The following is an 18,703-nucleotide window of genomic DNA, read 5'->3' as shown; positions in this document are numbered from 1 at the left end:
GGATTTAATGAGAATCAGGCACTGCCTGATGAACCTTATAAAAAAAGATAATGGAACTGCATGCAGAACCCATTCTGACTTCTTAGTATTCCAGGACCACAACCATGCAGGTACTCAGCTACAGTAGGATAGGAGGTGCAAAAAGCCCACTTGGGCTGGGTGCCCACCTAGCTAAGCCACAGCTGAATTCACTGCAGCTGTTACTGTGGAGCTCAACACAATCAGGGAACAGTTGCATGTGTAAGAATAAAGAAACGAAGCAAGATAAGTCACTTTTTCACTTTGTTAGGGAGATTAACTAGCAAAAAAAAAAGATAAAAAAGAAGTCAAAATCATTATTTTGGCATTATATATATAAAAGACACAAATCATCCAAAGTCTCTTCTACTTCCCCAATTTTTGTAGGATATAGATGACATTATACAACTACCAAATTTAATGCATTTGAATACATAATTTCTTCAGACATGCTTGTGCTCTGTATGTAACTGCAATAAGTGGCTTTTACCAAGTTTTTATGTATCAGAAAGCTTCCAGAGACTTAGTTTCACCTATTATTATTGAAGAGAGCAATACAGTCAGATCAATTTATTACACCCCCTCTGGAAAGGCTGCCTGCTATCCTGGTAGTGAATGGATACTCTACCAAGGTGAAATTCAGTCAGAACTGGAGCCAGGCACAGACACAAGAGGATAAATATTTTGCAGCCTGCCAGCTGAAGCTGCCACAGGGAAAGGAAAAAAGCTTTAGGTCTGTAGTGACAGAGGGAACAGGGAGCAGCAGAGTGGGAAAAGCATTCTGAGACACTGAAGTGCTGCTGAGGCAAAGCCCAGAGCAGCCTGGACACCAAAACCAGCTCCACTGAGACTAGGATTGAGCTTCCTCTTTTGACTCCTTACCCATTTAAGCAGATTAAAATCACCACTAAACAGTAAAAACAAACATTTTAGTTCTGAATTTGAAGCTGCTGCTGCTATTAAATCTTTCTGTAGGTCACCCTAACAAATCCATTTGGTTTGAATTTGTGCTTTTACTTACAAAGTTTAAAAAGTGACTTCTGCTCTGAGAATCAGGAGTTACAGAGACAAGCTTAAAACCAGTTAAAACTAAAGTACTCCAGGCTGGAAATTCAGCTCTGTGGTCTTCATTCTGCAACCAGCTTTCAAAGGGCAACAATAAGGCTGTGATGATTTTTATGATCTGCAAATAATTTCTCTGTCAGAACAGTTGCATGACTCCAGCTCAGTGTGGGCAAAGTTCTGCATCATCTGTAATATCAAAGCCAGTTCAATGCCAGAGGGCATCTTTTGTGCAAAGAGACTGGGATTATGAAGACAGTGTTGGGGTGTGTTACTGTCTACTGAACAGGAAATAATGGAGAATGTACACTCATCAGTAGGTCAAACTTACCACTATCCATGGTGATTGCTGTCAAGGCCGGGAACTTGCAAATATCAAGTCTGTAAACAAAAGAGCAAATATCCTGATGAGTTTGCAAATTACAATCAGCTTGGACAAGTTTCTCTTGATTCCCAAATACTGGTATGAATACATCAGAATTCAAAACTCCATGATGAAAATGAACCCCTCTTTTGAGTTGTACCAGTACTGCAGGCAGGCTGGTTCCAGTAGTATAGGAATACTATCCAAGGAAAAGATAACCTGTGAAATGGGGAATGCTTTAACAGTTTTCAAGGCTTTTCAAATTCAGAATATCAAAAATGTTAATATGAAATAGGAGGGTGTGTATAATTTCAAACAAAATGCAACCTGTTTTGCCTAACTGAACTTTAAAGGCATTACATTCTCCAGTGTAATTTCTTATGCCTTGACTAAGACTTAAATTCACTCTGCAGAGATCATCAAGTCAACTCATTATCTTTAGTCTATAGATCAGATTTTGGAAATCAGAGTGAACATATGGAAATTCATTCAGAGTCGGGAACTGATTAAAACAGGATGCCTGCCTAAAGTTCAAGGGCAGAACAAGATTGTGATTTGGCAGAGGAATTGCACCACATTGAGAGGATCCCAACCTGCCCTGCAAGAACCTACATGTACTTTGTAACTTGGAAAGAGAACAGACAGGAGATGCTCTCAGTTGAGAAAGTGCCTGAAGCTCACTGCAACCCGCAGGCAGAGAGCCAATAAGAAGTGCATCTGGAGGAAGCAAGAGCTGTGCAGCTCCTTGGAGTCTCTTTTGGCATGGGAAAAGTCAGGCAAATAAAAGCTTTCAGCAAAGTAAGAGAAAGGTGCAACTGCCTAACCAAGTTAGTAGAACACCATGAGGTTAAAGGTGTTTTTATTCATAAGTTACCTACTCCTAAGGGTTAGCACCAGCCTTCAGAGGCCAGGTTACACATCAACACACCACAGCACCCAAATGTCCTCACTTTCCATAAATCCAAAGCCTCATAAGCAAACCTTTCTGTAAAAAAGGTTGGCCATGGCTGTTGTAATAAACAAAGAGGGAAAATTGATGTTCCCAGCCTGGCCTGCCCAACACTGCAACTCCTCCTGCAAGAGCAGACTGCAGTACTTGCATGCTGAGGTCAGTGGTGCTCCATGAAGACATCCCAGCCTGCTAACAAACTGCAGGAGTGGCTCTACATGATAACAGATGAAGGGGCAAACTGATTTTAAAGGAAGTTCATCAAACCTCTGTAAAGGGAAATAAATGTGAATAAAGAGCACTCTGAATAAGAATAAGGCACTCTGAAATCTCACCACCATAGCGTATAGCTTGTTGTTACTAAGTATTGTAGGTTGACAGAAGCACAGGGCTTAATTTTTTTTTTTCAGAATGTATATAAAATCTTTTAATACCCAGAATTTTTCTCAGCATTCTACTCTATACCAACACAAATGACCTTTGCTTTTTGCTTCTTGAATAAAAATAAAATTAGTGTCATTTAATGATTAGTCACATAGTCACAACCCAAATATCTGTGATGAAGAAACTGCTAAACTTATTAAAACAAACAGGTCATGAAAGATTTGGCTAGTGGTCTAACTATTTTCCTCACCCCTTACGTTATTATTTTCTTTTGCCATTTATTACCCAACAGTTTCAGTCAGCTGGTTTAGCATCAGCCCCTCAGATAAACACACATCAACAGAAGAGGCAGAAACCAGGAGTTCTCCCTTGCTCTGTCAAGTGGCAGCAATGCAGGGAATTAAACATACATTTCCTCTGCTTCCCCTCCTAAATGGGGTCATTTCTTTGCAATAAATTTCAGTTAGTCTTTAATGTTTCACCCTTTTAACAAAACTTGAGTGTGGATTTCTACAGCATTTAAAATAAAATAAAAAAACCAAGACAGAACACAAGCATCCACACCCATGAGTCCCAACCCCTCTGATGGCTCTGCCTGCTTGGAACTGTGTTGGGAAAAAGGGGACTTGGTGCCTCCCCCCTGCTCTGGGATGTTTTCCACCAGGAGCAGTGCAAGTCACTGCCTCTGCCTTGGCACTTGGTACTTGGCATGTCATGTTCTCTGGGAATGAGCACCAGAACACTGACTCACAGGTTGGGGAAATGGGAGAACACAGGGAGAAGAAAAAGGAAAACAGAGGAGGTAGAATATATTTTAATTTCTTCAGTGAAAATTTTATTAGGGGCTAGTGACAAAATAAAGAGTTGCTGAAGTGATTGCTGAACACAAATTATGTTTCACTTTACCTCCTTCATTACAGAAGGAAACATGCCCTTCTCCAGGAAATATCAAATACAGCTTTTCAGTCAGTGGCTGTAGTGCAGAAACCTCCCTTCATCAATCCACATGAGATTTTTACAGCAGTTGCAAACATTCAGAGCTCCCTGGCATTAATTCTGCCCATTCTCCAACAAACGTGTTTTCCCTCTCCTGACTTTCCTCTCAAACTTCTTCATTTCCAAGCTCCCACAAATCACAACTTTACCCTCTATTAACAGTTTCCTCCCCTAAAGGGAAGGAGTTTAATTACACTTTAGTCCTCTACTCTGACACTCTTGGTTCAAACTAACTAAATAGTTCAAAGGTGTCTTGGAAGAGAGGATTGAACAAAGACAAGTACAAACCCTTTTTTACCATCAAAAGCCAGCTAATAAAGCAGAAGAGGGCTGGTCACACCACAGGAGCATCCTGACTTGCTACTGACTCATTTATTCCTCTGTCCAACTCCTTACTAAGCTTCCTGCTTTTAAGTCTTCACAAACCTTACTGAAACACCAAAATTTGTTGTTTCATGAATCCCTCTTCTATAAGGTTCTATCTCACCTTAGATGTGTGACAACACAGTGCACAGCTGTACAGCCCTACACCCATGCTGAGTGTCCAATTCTGAGTTAATGGCAGCTGATCCAACCACACATGACCTTTCCTGCCTGCTTGTAGAATGCTTAAAAAACAAAACCAAAAACAATGCAGCACACACTTCTAGTGGGAATTGTAATGACTCAGTGGGAAACACTGAATTCTAGAGCCTGTGTGAGAGCCCAGGAGACACAGCAACACCTCCCCTGCTATTTACCAGCAGTGCCCTGCTCACCACCAACACACTGCAGCCTCTCACCAAGGAGAAACATCCTGCATGAAAGGAATTAGTACTGAAATAACAAACCAAGCTATACATTTATAACCTAAATACTCTTTTTCTCAATTCTGCAAGTACCCAAATCTTGCATACACTATTTATAAGCATAAAGCATAGAATACTTGTATACCTAATTCCAAAGGTGGTAATCATATTCTAGCAGTGACAATCTCTCAAACTGGGAAGGTAACTAATTTCAGCATTAAAAGCTGCTGTCTTAAGACAGTGCTTCTGCAGGATTTTGTTGCATTTATTAGGATAACCATCTTTGGCTGGCAGGCACACACCTCTCCTGAGTACATTTCCTGACTCCAAGCTCAATGGCAGCTCGTGTGCAGCACGTACCATGAAAGGGCAGGGGATGAGGCTGAGGGCACACAAAGCTGCTGCACTGCTCTCCCTCACTGTCATGTGCTCCCAGGACACAGAACATCCAGAACAAAGCCAGTCCTTAAGGGAAGGGAGGAGGAGGAGAAGGGAAAGTAAGGTAATGTAAAGCAGCTGCAGTATTTTCTCTCATCTAGTTTCTCTCCTGCTGTGTTAAAAAGGACTGAAAATACAGCAAGGCCCCCTGCTCCTCTCCCAGTTGGGGGGGATGTGCATGACAGCATCCAGGTAGGGAAGGGGAAGGGGCTTTTTTTCCATTCTGCAACAGAACTCTGGCAAGTGGCACAGCTGTTAACTTTAGTTTTATAATCTGTACAATTCATGAAGCCCAAGAGCTACATACATTCCTAAAGTTATCAATATTTAGGTTCTTCTGGTGCTTTTTATGAAAGCAGGTCGATTCCAGGGACACTGTTAACTAAAAGATCAGTAGACATTGAGTCTAAAATTAAACACTCCTGTTCTACTCCTCAGTCCCAAACTAGCTGCAATGCAACACCTGGAACACCCTGGGGGAGGTTTGTTTAGAAGAAATATTAAAACATTATCAATTTGACTTCCTGTGTAGCTATTTAATTATCCAACAGCCATTTGTACAGAATGTATCATGTGCCTACCTAAAAATTCCACTGGCACCACGTCCTTTCCATGCTTGGAAAGAGTACAATTTCATTTACAGTTATCTTCTTCCAAAGAGCTTTCTCCCCAGGAAAAGCATACCAAAGAATTTACACAGATTCAAATGCTGGAAAAATAGATTGATTTTTCTCTGAACAGGAATTCCATAGGATATGGGAGAAGCCTTATTTATTAAGTTCAGTTTGCTTGCAAAAGCAAGATTTTCCAGGGAATTCAGTGGGAATGGAGAGGGAGGAAACACTTTGGAAACTACTCTGTCAGGTGAGGATGCAAAAGATTTATCCTACCTCAGACTCCATGGGACAAGAGTAAAACAGATCTAAAAACCTTCTGCTTTGTATATGCAATTTGATCACAGCATTACAAAACACCATCATTAATTTAAGCACCCAAAACCACAGAGCAGATGACCAAGAGGAACCTGTACTTAGCAGACTGCCACTGCACCTCAACCCAGTGAAACATCATTACTCACAGAAGGAGCAGGCACAGGGCACAACAGCACCCTGAGAGCAGGGAGAAGGAACCTCCTCAGGACTGCAGGGACTGAGGCTGAGCCTCTGCCTCATCTTCATCACCCCTTCTTCACTCAGTGCTTTTTGTTCTGTTCAAGCTGTGGCAATACTCTGGCTGGTTATTTTCTGCATAGTTCCAGGAGTTCAAAGGGAGAATTGCTATAAGCTAAGCTATCCCTTCCTTCCCTTCTCTTTAAAAACCAAACAAGAACATTGTCCTGATACATCTTGGCAAGCAGGATATTTGGCAGGAGAAGTAACAAAACTCTTCGCAGAATTTTGGTGGATTGCATTGTTTTAAAACTCCTGGGGACCATGTGGGGCAGTTCCTGGGAGGCATAACTGAGCCCTTACATAACCATCTGTGTGGAAACCAGAATTCCACCCATCCTCAAGAGACCATGCCTTTCCCAGCAGCCTGTAGAGTAGAATTTCAGACACCTCACTCTTCTGTAAGCCACTGTCAGAAGACATTGCTTTAGGTTATACAATCTCCTATGCCTTGGGAATTCAAATTTAGAGCATTTAACTTAATAATCCATTGAAATGCTGATATAACAACAACCAATTCCTCTCCTTTTTCAAGTGAGAATGATGAACAATTAAGCAAAGCTTCCACAGTAGGTTGTGTTTTTCTCCTGATTTTGTTTGGACACAAAACTGATGCTGTGCCACTTACCTATTCCACATTCTGTTCCTCTGCCAGTACCTTTTAACTAAATCTGATACTGAGATTTCTTCCTGCTCCCACACATCCTCCATGAAAATCAATGACCAAGAAGAACAGAGAAAACCCATTAATGCTCTCAGTGAAGTGAAGATGGGTTTCCCAATGGCAGCAGTTCCCTCAGCAGTCACGGTGCCTTTGGCAGCTGGAAACCACAATCTGTTTTGCCAGCAGGAAGCAAACACCGTGTCCAGCACCAGGCACAGCCCCACAGCCCTTGGCAGGGGGACAACTCAAGCAGGTTAAAGAGATGAGAACAAGGAAAGAGCCCTGCCAGCACATGTGAGATGTCAGAACACTGTGATTTGGGGAAGCAGCTGGGTAACAGGAATAAGCACCTTAGGGAATGGAGGGGAAGTCAGATTAATAGTGGGAAAGGTGAAAAGATAACAGACAGGAACACAGCTTGACTCTGGATCTAGTGCTCCCTGCCCTAATTAGTGTTTGGGTGCCAGCTGACAAATCTCACCTGTCAACCACTTGGGTATCATCTATTCTAACTCAGGCCTGAATAGCTGGACTCTTTATCTGAAGCAATTTCAGTGGCCATGAATAATAACCTCTAAGTGCATAATAATGGTCTCTATGCTGACTACACTCCCATTAGCCAGGAATGCAGAGCACCAGGAGAGCACCTGAGGAGCTGAACAGCTGCTGCTGAGAACCCAACACTTCCATAAATCAACAATTCTACTCTGGGGTAGCTCTAATTTGCCTTCATGAGCTGAGCACTGTCTGGCAGTGGGACTGCAGCTCTTGGAGTTTATCTTCTGGTTTGCCTTCATTCAAAAATATCTCAGTCTGAAACCTTCCTGCAGTGCAAACCAAAGCACAGCAAGCAGTGACAATTGGAAGAATCCTAATCTGAGCCAAAGTGCTACTGCAGATACACCCAAGGTGCACTGTGTGACCACACTCACAGCAGTAAGTAGTGGAGGAGGGAACCTCTATAAAAATGATTTCTCAGTAAAGAGGCAAAGGTTGCTATGTGGTGATAGTGAATGTTTGGGAAAAACTTTCTGTGAGGCTAGAAAATTACTCTGATAAATAAGCTGACAAAAACAAAGGTAATGTGAGGCTCTCTGTCAAAATAAAAAACAAATGAAGCAACAAAACACCTCAAAAATAAAAAAAAATGTCACACAGTCAAAGAGATTTCTGAAGCAGTCTGTGGGCCTGTCTTTTGTCTTCACAAGTTATGTTCTTGAAGCAGAAATTATATCCTGCTAATACACAGCACACCACAGGGCCCAGTCTAAGGCTAAACACCTGAAACACTGGAGTAGCTTCTCAGAAGAAAGAGACACAGAGAGAGAGCTAATGCAGGAACTGTGAGACAACCTAGCCAGCCCCCACCTCCCCAAACAAAAAAAGCACATTTTTCCCACACCCCTCTAAAGAGTGGAAACTCACAATTACAGATTACAAAATTAACAGTTTATGATCACCATTACTGATACTTTCAAAAACTTCCTCTCCAAAATGTTACCAGCTGCTAAAATAATAAAGTAACACACAAAGTCAATACATAATAAGCCAGACAAAGTACAAGATCCCTTTGATACACATTTAAAGGTGGCTGAAGTGTTACATAATGCATTGATAAAATCCTTTGTTGTACTAGTAAAGTGACAGCTACTTATTGAATATCTATCATGTATTTTTTTTTAATTTATAGCAAGATAAAATAATCAATGGACCTGCTAGCACTTTTTGAGGAAAAAAACCCCCCATTAAATGTATCAGGATACTGCAGAATGTTTTCACTCACAGCCTCCCTTAATTAGGAGCTTTGAAAGTGCACTTAACTTATTTTCCTCCCTATTCTGTCTTTATTTTCATACAAATGAAACATTTGCATCTGTTCTCTAGATTACAAACAAGCCAGCTTTGATTTTGTAGTTCAGACCATCTCATGATGTTTTACAGACAACAAACTGAGGACTAGTCAGCAGCTCCAAACTTCAGCTGAAAACTGCATTGTATATGAATGAAAAATTACACGTTGCTGTTTATTTGGAAAGAAGGAAAATATCCTTTGTGTATAAATCATCACTATAACAAACCTCTCAGTTCAGAGAAGGCAGACCTTCAGCTGATCTAACTGTAACACACTGCAGTCAACCATTGCTTTCCACATTGTGAGAAACTGGAGGGCACCCACTGACCTCAGCTGACACAAATGTAAATCAGCCAAAGCACCAGAAATTTCACAGAGTGTATAATTCATGGCACTTGCTGCCATAGGATGCTGCTCAGGACAAAAGTAGAAATAGATTAAAACATAAAATGAAATCAATAAATGAGGGTGAGATTTGGGGATTACTATAACACACCTCTCCAGATGTAGCTTGTATTGGTAACTGCCTTGGCTGTGAAAGGAGAGGAGCCCAGTATGAAATGGTAACTCCATCCAGTTCCTCTCCAAAGTGGTTTAAAACTGGATTAGGACCAGAGGAGTAAATATCAGCACATAACACCATGACACAACCAGAAACTGAGTTGACAGAAGGCATGTGCTCTTTAGAGGTCCTACTCACTACCTACAATCTCTCTTTTTCATTGCCTCTGGCCTCCCAAATGAGCACATCAAAGCATTCAGAGTAAGTAGAAGGTGGAGTACAACAGTGCTTTCTGCCTTTTAAAAGCATATGTGGGTTAGGTAGGGAAGGGAAAAAAAGTGAAGAGTGCTACCTTTATTTTAGATTATACCTCTCTAGAGGTGTGAGAGAAGGGCCAAGGAACAGTCTGGGCACAGTCCATTGACAAAAATGTCATTTCATTACAGGTACAGTGTCGTCTGCTCAGAAAGGTCACAAGATCAAAGCTAACAATGCACCACTTATCCTGCTCTGAAACTCTTGCAGACACTTCCTTCCCCAACACAGCTTATAAAGCAAGACCATGACCCAATGTCACCAACAATACCTTCACAGATTTTCCAATCACACAAACTGGCTGTACAAGATTCAGCCTCCAACTCTATTAATCTGTATCCAATATTCAAGTCTGTTCTTTCCACAGAAAAAGAGATACCTGATAATTCCATACACTTGAACTCACTGAAGTTTTTCTTGGCATTATTACAATATTGTGAAAGGCAAGCAGCAACAGCTACTTTTAAAAATCAGACTACCCCTAAACTACCAGTATTTTTCAAGTAGCTTTTAAGAAACCCCAGAAAGATTCTAGATCTCAGAATGTGCATTTTTGCAGTAAAAAGGAACCTGGGTAATTTCACATTGGCATCTTTATTTTGTGTGCAAAATAGCAAACATAAGATGAAGTTTATTTTGCTTTTTCTGTGATGAGGCAATATTCTGCCCATACAGAAACTGCATTTAGCCCTTGTTTGGTAGGCCAATGTCTAATACTCCATTTAATTTAGAAAAATTAACCCCAAACCAATAAAAAGTAATTCCTTTGTGAGGAGCTAAACTAAGCAATGTGAAATGTGCAAACAAAGCCTTCTCTTCCAGGCATTTACACACTGTCAGCATGCTTTAATATAAATTTCCACCCTGCCTGGCCTCTCCTGAAGCAATGCATATATGACAACACTTCAGAGCATGTTTTAATGGGATTTTCCAGTCAACCAAAAATCAAATTGCAGAGAAGTTATGAAAGAGTCATAAACACATATTTCATCTTATTGAATTATATGGTAACTAGGCAAAAGATAATGAGGCACAACTCCTTTAGAGATTTTATTAAGTTTTCTGTCACACTGGGGAATTGCATAAAGAGAGCATACAGAAAGTTGTACACCACCAGAATCCACAGTGCAGCTGCAGTAAAACAGAAGAGTAAAGAGCCCTACAAACTAGGGGGGAAAAAAAGGTAGATTTTAAATACTAAATACTCTTATTTCCTTCTCTCAACACCCACATCCATTATTTCTCACATCACTTTTCCTGAATTTCCAAACACATGAAGATGCACACGTTATTTTACTGCATTGCACTTATTTTTTTTTTTTTTTTTTGAGTAGGATTTGAACAAACCTGCCCACAAAGCTCATTTACACATTTTGACTTCAGCCTTGAAGAGGAGTCAAGGAATTTCTCCTCCTTTCCTGCCACTGCCACTCACCCTTCAGTGGGGATCAGCCCCTGATGTGGCTGATGCAGCTCTGTCCCTCTCCCACTGAGCTCCCTCTCCTCTCTGCTGCTCTGCTCCCCAGGACAGCCACAGAAAGGAAATGTGAACTTTCCAGATGTATCCAACCTCTCATGGAGATAGCTTTGCATCCCTTGTGACCTCTGGTCCAGCAATTTTACTCATGGTCCCTTCCAATCCACTACTACAGAGCAGTAGAAAACCTTACATTCATGGCAGTTTCCCTAGAAGAAGCACTCTGATCTAGAGCATGGAGGCATTCTGAACATCATAACTGGAGAAAACACTGGAAGGAGAACAAACAACTAACTAAAACTACTAACATCTCATTCAAACTCATTTATGAGGAAATAAGGATCACAGTGAAGCTCTAAGTCACAGCTGATCAATAAATCCATACCTACCAATATCAGGTCATACTTATAAACAATTTTTTTGCGCTTTCCAGCACTGTAAAAAACTGTAGAGCAGCTCCCAAAACTCAAAAATAATTCTACTGTTGCTCTTCTACTCCTTATGAAGGGAGCCAGTACAACACCCACTCTGCCTGAGTAGGAAGCACAAAAGTGCATGTAACAAAAACAACTCAGAGGATGCTCATACTGAAGTTCCTAAAACTCACATGCCAAATTGATGTGTCAAATTTGTGTGTGCAATTAGCAGTGCTTGAAGATGTAATTTATCTTGGTTGTGTCAAAAGCATTCACAGAACAGAATATAATTAGCTCTTGAAAGCTTCATTCATAACTGACAGATCCTCTAGGATCTAACATGTCTGACATTTTGTTCTTGGAATATTTGAAAGGGTCTTCCCCTATTCCCCCACAAACCTGAACACCTACTCCAGGACACAGAAAATGTGGAGTCTTCTGATGCAAAAAATACAGCACTGATATTTTTTAGGTCTGGTAACTCATTCCCATGTATAATACACTGCAGAAGTCACTGGAGGGATCCCAGATGTGCTGTCCATCAGCAGGTGCATCTCCACCCTGTGTGTTCCTGGTGCAGATTGCTTCACCCACACAAACAGCTTCACAGAACCACAGAGCAGCTCAGGACTGTGAAAACATTGTCTGGTGCAATGTTGTGTGTGGAAGGCAGCCCTGATGAGGTTATCTAGCATCCAACTGAAACCCAAACCCAACCCTCTAGTTACAGGGATCCCCCCACGTTCTTGGGGAGATAAAAAATTTATAGTGCGATCAATCAAAAATTTACAGTGAGATCAATCATCAATCATAAAATTTTCTTACATGGAGATGAAAACTTTGATGAAATCTTTTGCCAAGAGTTCCTAACAAATGGCCACAGTGAAAGTGCTTTGATGCTTTTCCATTTTTGAGAACTGCAGCTCTGATGAGATTGTAGTCGGGCACTTTACAATTCACCCTAAGTGGCCCTTCCATAAAAGATGAGTTTGTTCACCTTTTCACCTTCTCTCTTGTTTTAAAATAAAACAGATCATGTCCCTGCTGCAGCTGAGTGCAGAACACCAGGGGAGCAGTGAAAATGCAAAACCCAGCAAGGATGGAGTGGAAAAGGAAGAACTCCTGCTCTCAGGCACAGGGAGAAGCTTAGCTGAGTTAAGCTGCTTACACAGCCACACAGTCAATAGGCCGTGCCTTCATTTCACTGCTGCCCACAGCTCTGACAGCCAACAGCAGCAAACAGCAAACACAACACTGAGTCCATTCCACTCCTGATACTCACAAGTGCTCAGCAGTATTGAAATAAAATATCACAGACTGTGCTCGTTTCAGCTGCCACAGGAGAAATCTATAGGAAAACCAGCAGGAGATTTAACTAATGCTGACCCTGAAACCTCATTTAACCCTTCCCCATAGCCATGAGAATGGAGACTAGGGACAGAAAGACAAACAGAAAGTTGTTTCTCTTCCCAGGTTTATTTAGTAAATCATAAGAGTTACAGCCTGCAAATAAAAGCTGAGGAATACACACAAGGTCAGTAAACAACTCACTGATAAACTGGAGAAACAGGCAGGTGCAAAAGTTCACAGGTCTGTTGAAGCCACTATTTATGAGTGTTCCTGCTAGGATTCCATACAGAGTCACACCTTCTGAGCCTTTCATCAATGCCAAGTAGGAAACATTTACAAATGCAGATGATTATAAATTTTACAGTTTAGACAGTTATGTTGAATGGTTAATTTAATGATTGGGGTTTTAATGAAGAATTGCTGTAAAGTGAATCTTGAAACTGGTCCATTCATTTTTATACTACAGGAAAACAAAGAGCTCAGCAAAACAGGAATATCCAGAATTACCACAATTCTTGGTGGAAACAAATAAACAAAAAAATCTCACCCACTCTGAAGTTCTGGCTAATACAGATTTTCTGCAGTTTCAGGTGACAAAATGAAAACTTCACTGGGAATAAGTTTTATCTATGACAAATTACTCCCATCCTACACTTCACATGGTGCCTCTGGATTTTAGCATCATTTAGTTTGACCACTCTTGGAGTAATCATGCTGGTACAGACTGACCACCAAGATGAAAAAGTGGAAGTATGTTGAGTGTGTGATCTTCAAATATGAGATGCTTTCAAAAGTAATTTCAGAAGCAACATGAGAAGGCTGATTCAAATACTTTAAATGAAATATTCCACTGAGCAGGTAAGAAATGTGAAAAATGCAAGGGATCTCAAAGATCTTTCAAGATGCAACTGCAGGATAGTCTGTCTCTCCCTCATGCAGGTATCTGTAGCAGAAAGCTGCATTTCTGGTTTGAAAATGGGCAACACTTCTTGTGCTACTACAGTGTGCATGTCTCACACATAACACTCCTCTGGATGCTAACTCCAGTACAGTGGGCTGTGCAAATGTATTTCTTGTCTGATTTTATAAATTTAGTTCTGAACAGATACCTAACTTTTATTCAAAGTTGAAGTTTTCATAGTGATTATGTATTAGTAAAAATAAGCAACAGTCTGAAATAGGCACAAAAGAGCTCTCAACAGATGTGTTTTCTTAGCAAGCCAAAATCCATGGTGTGATTTTAGGTGGTTAGCATGGAATTTATTTTTCTAACTGTCAAGGCTTTATTTTTGAAATGTAGCTATTCTAATAATAGTATTCAGCAACCTTGATTAAAACACTGATTACTTGATAATCAGCACCATCAAAAATGCCAGCAAGAAAAGAATGGGTTAAGTGTATTTCACACAAATGTGTATCAAATTTTACTTAACAAGGATCAGTAAGACAAGCAAAGGTAAACAAGGAAAGGTCTGGGTATGGCCAGATTAGATTTTAAAAGGTCAAACAGTTAGCAACATCTGACCTCAGCTGGCAGGAGAACAGAGCAGACATGAGGTCATTGAGGCCCCTCCTCTGCCAGCTCCGTAGGGTTCTCCATGCACACTGCAAGGGCTTTTGTTTTAGTGTGGAAGAGGAGAGGAAGCAATGGTGGGGGCAAGAAAGGAGATTGTCTTTGGGGGCTGAAGCAGAACAACCATTAAAGAAACATCAGCCAGAGCAGACAGCATCCTGGAAACACAGCTGATGGAAGTCATGAAAGAGAGAGATGAAATTGAGCAACAAAATTCAGGATTGAGCTGACAAACTGAAACCAAAAGCTCTTAGTGGGATGGTGCAAAAAATCCGAACTCTTGCTACAGGAATCTGGTGTAATTTGTTGAGTAAATGGGAAGAAATGACACACATAAGATTTACTGGAATAATGGAACAGGGAAGCAGAGGAGCAAAATGGGTTTGTTTTTCCTCAGTATTCATACATTGCTACCAACCACAGCTCCTGTTCCCTTCCTGTCCAGCTGTTTCTGTGAGCCAGGTAAGAGCCAACAACAAGTCAGAGAAGTCTTTGTTTTCAGCCTGATTGGTTCTGTGATCTGCCTCACCAAAAGAGTATGGAATTTCACTATCCCAAGTGAGGGAGGTCACAGAGGCAGGTAGAACAAAATGCTGGACAAGAGGATCACAGGAAGAGTGAGCTGTTTAAAATGACAGAGCAAACAAAAACGGTTCCCACTGCTGTAGTCTGAAATTAGCACAGTCCTGAAGTATCTTTTATCCTGCTTTTGCCACAGAATTTATTCATTACTCTAGATAAATAACCTAAAAATGCTGTTCCAATGTGAACACCAACTACAAACATTTTATTTTAGGGATGCATCTCCCAAAATCTGACTGCTTGATTTGCAAAAGCAGAATAGGTTTAGAACAGACATTCCATTTATTTGCACCTTTGCAACTTAACATAAATGAGGGCAAAAGAATTCAATACCCTGAAAAAATCAGATCTGACCTGGACCAGATTTGGTCTCCACAGTTTTATCTTTCACTCTTCATGTGGAATGGGAGGATGATTTCCTTGTTTTAGGAGAGTTTTCTCAATTAAGGGGCGACTTGAGTACTGAGTTCTAAGGTGATAAGCACAACAGAAAACACAAGGAAATTTGTAATTCCATGGTCAAAGCAGAATTGGATGCAGATTTGAGTCACATCAAGAAAACGTCTTGATATCACACAACCAAAGTAAGGAGGATGAGACCAAAATACTTCCTGAGTACAACAGGATTTTCTTATGCAAGAAACAATATGTTATTACTTAATAGAAAACTGTAGCTTGTTCTAGATGTATGAAGAGATTGAATTAAAGCTAACTTCAAACTTCAGTTCTCCATTTGTGTTTCTGGAAATGACACTATGAGTACAGTTCTCTGTGTGCAACTATCCACTTCTCTCAGAAGAAAACTGATCATCAAGTTATAATCTCAACACCTGCATGTGTTACAACCAGATGTAACGCTTTGCTCTTTGGAGTACACTAGCAGGATACAAATTTCTGGATGAACTTGTGTGAGAAAAGGATAATCCAAGTTTCACCCAGGGATTTTCCAATATTTGCTAGTTCCAATAGTACAGAGTTACTCAGGATGCCAGGTTCCAGCCTAATCTGTTCCAGAAAATGAGGTTTTCTAGTCTAAAAGAGGTTACAGTGAGATGGCCGAAAATGAACAGATAAGTAAAAATCTCACTCCTGTTTCCATGCAATACTCTTACACACAAGTTCCCTGTCCCCTCTTCTCTGGATTCTAATCTCACTGCCCTGGTTCAGCAAGAACCACTCTTGCAATCTCAGTCACCTTTGCTAGGTAAGTCTCCTCACCCTGCTCATCACCTCCTGCACTTGTAAACCTCCCCCACACTGCTTTATCAATGGCACTCCCTCTGTTCGACACAAGGGCCAGAATGTTCAACCTCCCAGTTGCACAACCCCTTGGCACAGGTGTGCGTGTCTGTGTGCACAATACACACGTGTGCACTGAAAAACAGAGCTTCTACACGCATGCCTGATCATTTATGTACAACTAAAAAAACTCTTTTCCTCCCAGCCACATTTCCTTGAGGCAGTATAAGCATCCCTATAGCAGTGCAGGGAAACAGCCATGATTACTAACTAGGTTAATCAGAAAAAGTGTTTAAAAGGTCAGTTTGAACCTGGTGCTAATGCTCCGTGCCACTCCCCGCCCCTGCTGTATCAACAATGGTGCCAGCACGGGGACAAGATGGTAAAGGAGGTGGGAATGAGCAGATAAAGTACAACTATGGGTTTTTTCAGTCACAGTCAATAGTAACAATAAATTGAAGGTCTTGATTTTAATCTAGAACAGCAACTTCTGCATAACTGTCCCTCCTCCCTTCGCAAACTTTTCTATGAGAACTTGAAATTCTTTCAAGTGTTTTCCTGTGCTTCTTCCTTTTACTCACTGGCTCCATTCCTCTGTGTTTTGTTCCCAATCACCGCCTGCTCTCTCACGCCTCAACCAAGGCAACACTGAATCCCAGCTCCAACTGTGGCAGCCCCGAGGCTGCCCCTGCCCCTCCTGTTTCCTTTGGATGAATTGTTCCCTCGCCAGCACCAGGCCTAGGAAGAGTCCCCCAGAGGCGGAGGGTCGGGCTCATTCCCGCACACACCTTCCCAGCCCAGCAGCCACAGCCCGGCCCGGCCCGCGCAGCTCCCGCACTGCCGGGGCCCCTGGGTGACCCTGTGGAAAAAGTTCTGCCAGGAATACGAGAGCCTCGGGTGGCTGCGGCTGTGCTCCGCGGGTTTGTGCTGGGGGATGGTGTTTTTTAAAACTTCGGAGAAAAACGCATCAGCTGCCTATTCTGGAGAGAGTCGCTAAGCTCTTCCAAAAGAGAAATCCGGCAGGATTCTTCCTTTGTTCAATGCACTCCACGCGTTTTCTCCCCCGGCTTAACTGGAAATGGCACAAACCCTTGGAGAGGGCTTTACCGGGAGGCTGCAGGAGGGGCGGAGGGAAGAGGGGCGCGTTCCCCCCTCACCCCCCTCAGGGGTCCCCGTGCGGGACCCCCGCCCCGGGCGCTCCCTGGGGGCACCGCTCCCGCCGTCCCCGCACCGGGCAGCCCCTTCCCGCCGGCAGCCCCCGCCCGCCCGCCCGCACCCCGCGCTGCCCGCACCCTCCGCCTCAGCCCGCTCCTCTCCCTCCCTGCCCGCACTCTCACCGCCCCAGCCCGCACTTCGCCCCCATTCACCGTCCCTGCCCGCACTCACCGCCGCCGCCCGGGTGCGGAGCAGGGCCGGCGCTGCCGCCCCGCGCTGCCCCAACGCCCGCTGCGCGCTCGGCGGAGCAGGCGGCGCCTCCGCGCATGCGCCCGGCAGCCCGAGGGCGGCTGTGAGGCGGGGAGAGACCGAGGGCGACCCGGCGCGCCCGCTCGTGCCCCGCTGCTCGTTGTCCCGGTGTCCCTGTTCGGAGCTGGCCCGGGATCATGGGCCCCGCAGGGTGGCCATCGGTCCCCTCCCCGTGGCAGGGTGATTCTTTCAGCCACCCCTCGACCGGGAGCTCCACGCGGCAGCAGCCCTGGGCACAGCACGCCCCGGTGATCGGACCGCGGGCGCGGCCGCCGTGGCCTCACCGAGTCTCACCGCCTTGCTGTTTCCAGTGTTAAAGTTTGGTGTATTCCGGAATTACAGAAACAATTGGGTCGGAAAAGAGGTCAGAGATCATCGAGTCCAAGCTGTGACTGAACACGACCGTGTCAACAAGAGCGTGGCCGTGTCCAGTCTTTAACACCTCCAGGGACGGTGACTTCACCACCTCCCGGGGCAGTTCCGATTTTTAATTACCATTTCTGTGAAGAAATTCCTCACAGTATCCAACCTGTATAGACAGACACAGTGTTTTCATTTAGGGAAGACACAGACAGACACACACACATGGCATACTGGTGATTGTGGTCTTTGATGGAGAGCTAAAAATGGTGCCACAAGTAATGATTTTCCCCTTCCGTGCCCCCAAGGGTGGCTGCATGGAGCTGTGGGGTTCACTGCCCAGAGTTCTGAGCCTTTGAGTGCTCTCAGACCTCATCCTCCAGAAGATGCATTTTAGGAACCCCAAAAAGTAATGTTCCACATTAAAAAGTAAAGGCTGGTTAGCTTTTTGCACTGTCCAGAATTAATCTGAACCCAGAGTGTTTGATAGCTTAATTTTATTTGTGGCTGGTACCTTCATTTTCGCCTCTATGACTTTTAATGGATGTGTATGGAAAGAAGATGAAGGTCCTCAGAAAATTCACAGCAAATTAATAATCCCTACCTGACTTCAAAGGTGCTGTTGTCAGTGGTGCCGTGGCCTGATTATAAATGACTTAGGAACAATCTGCAAAAAATAACAGCTTGGCTTGCCAGAAGAGAGATTGAGGTCTAAATGGTGTGGAGTGTAAAATATCATTT

At 42.8% G+C, this 18,703-nt stretch overlaps 1 protein-coding gene across 1 annotated transcript in view; it reads right to left on the bottom strand.

Annotated features, from left to right (window-relative positions):
* PRRG1 (proline rich and Gla domain 1) overlaps nucleotides 1-18,482 on the bottom strand; it is a 31,684-nt gene extending 13,202 nt beyond the window's left edge. Inside the window, exons 1-4 of the mRNA XM_058045585.1 lie at nucleotides 18,477-18,482; nucleotides 18,098-18,131; nucleotides 17,525-17,726; nucleotides 1,412-1,461 (exon numbers count right to left, since the gene is read on the bottom strand). Coding sequence (XP_057901568.1) covers nucleotides 1,412-1,461; nucleotides 17,525-17,726; nucleotides 18,098-18,131; nucleotides 18,477-18,482 — 292 coding nt within the window. The remainder of the gene's footprint in view (nucleotides 1-1,411; nucleotides 1,462-17,524; nucleotides 17,727-18,097; nucleotides 18,132-18,476) is intronic.
* Between the last annotated feature and the right edge of the window lie 221 nt (nucleotides 18,483-18,703).

This window comes from Melospiza georgiana, chromosome 2 (genome assembly GCF_028018845.1).
Source record: "Melospiza georgiana isolate bMelGeo1 chromosome 2, bMelGeo1.pri, whole genome shotgun sequence".
Lineage (NCBI taxonomy): Eukaryota > Metazoa > Chordata > Aves > Passeriformes > Passerellidae > Melospiza > Melospiza georgiana.
Note: the sequence above shows the minus strand (reverse complement) of the source record. Positions and strands in the feature narration are given on the sequence as shown.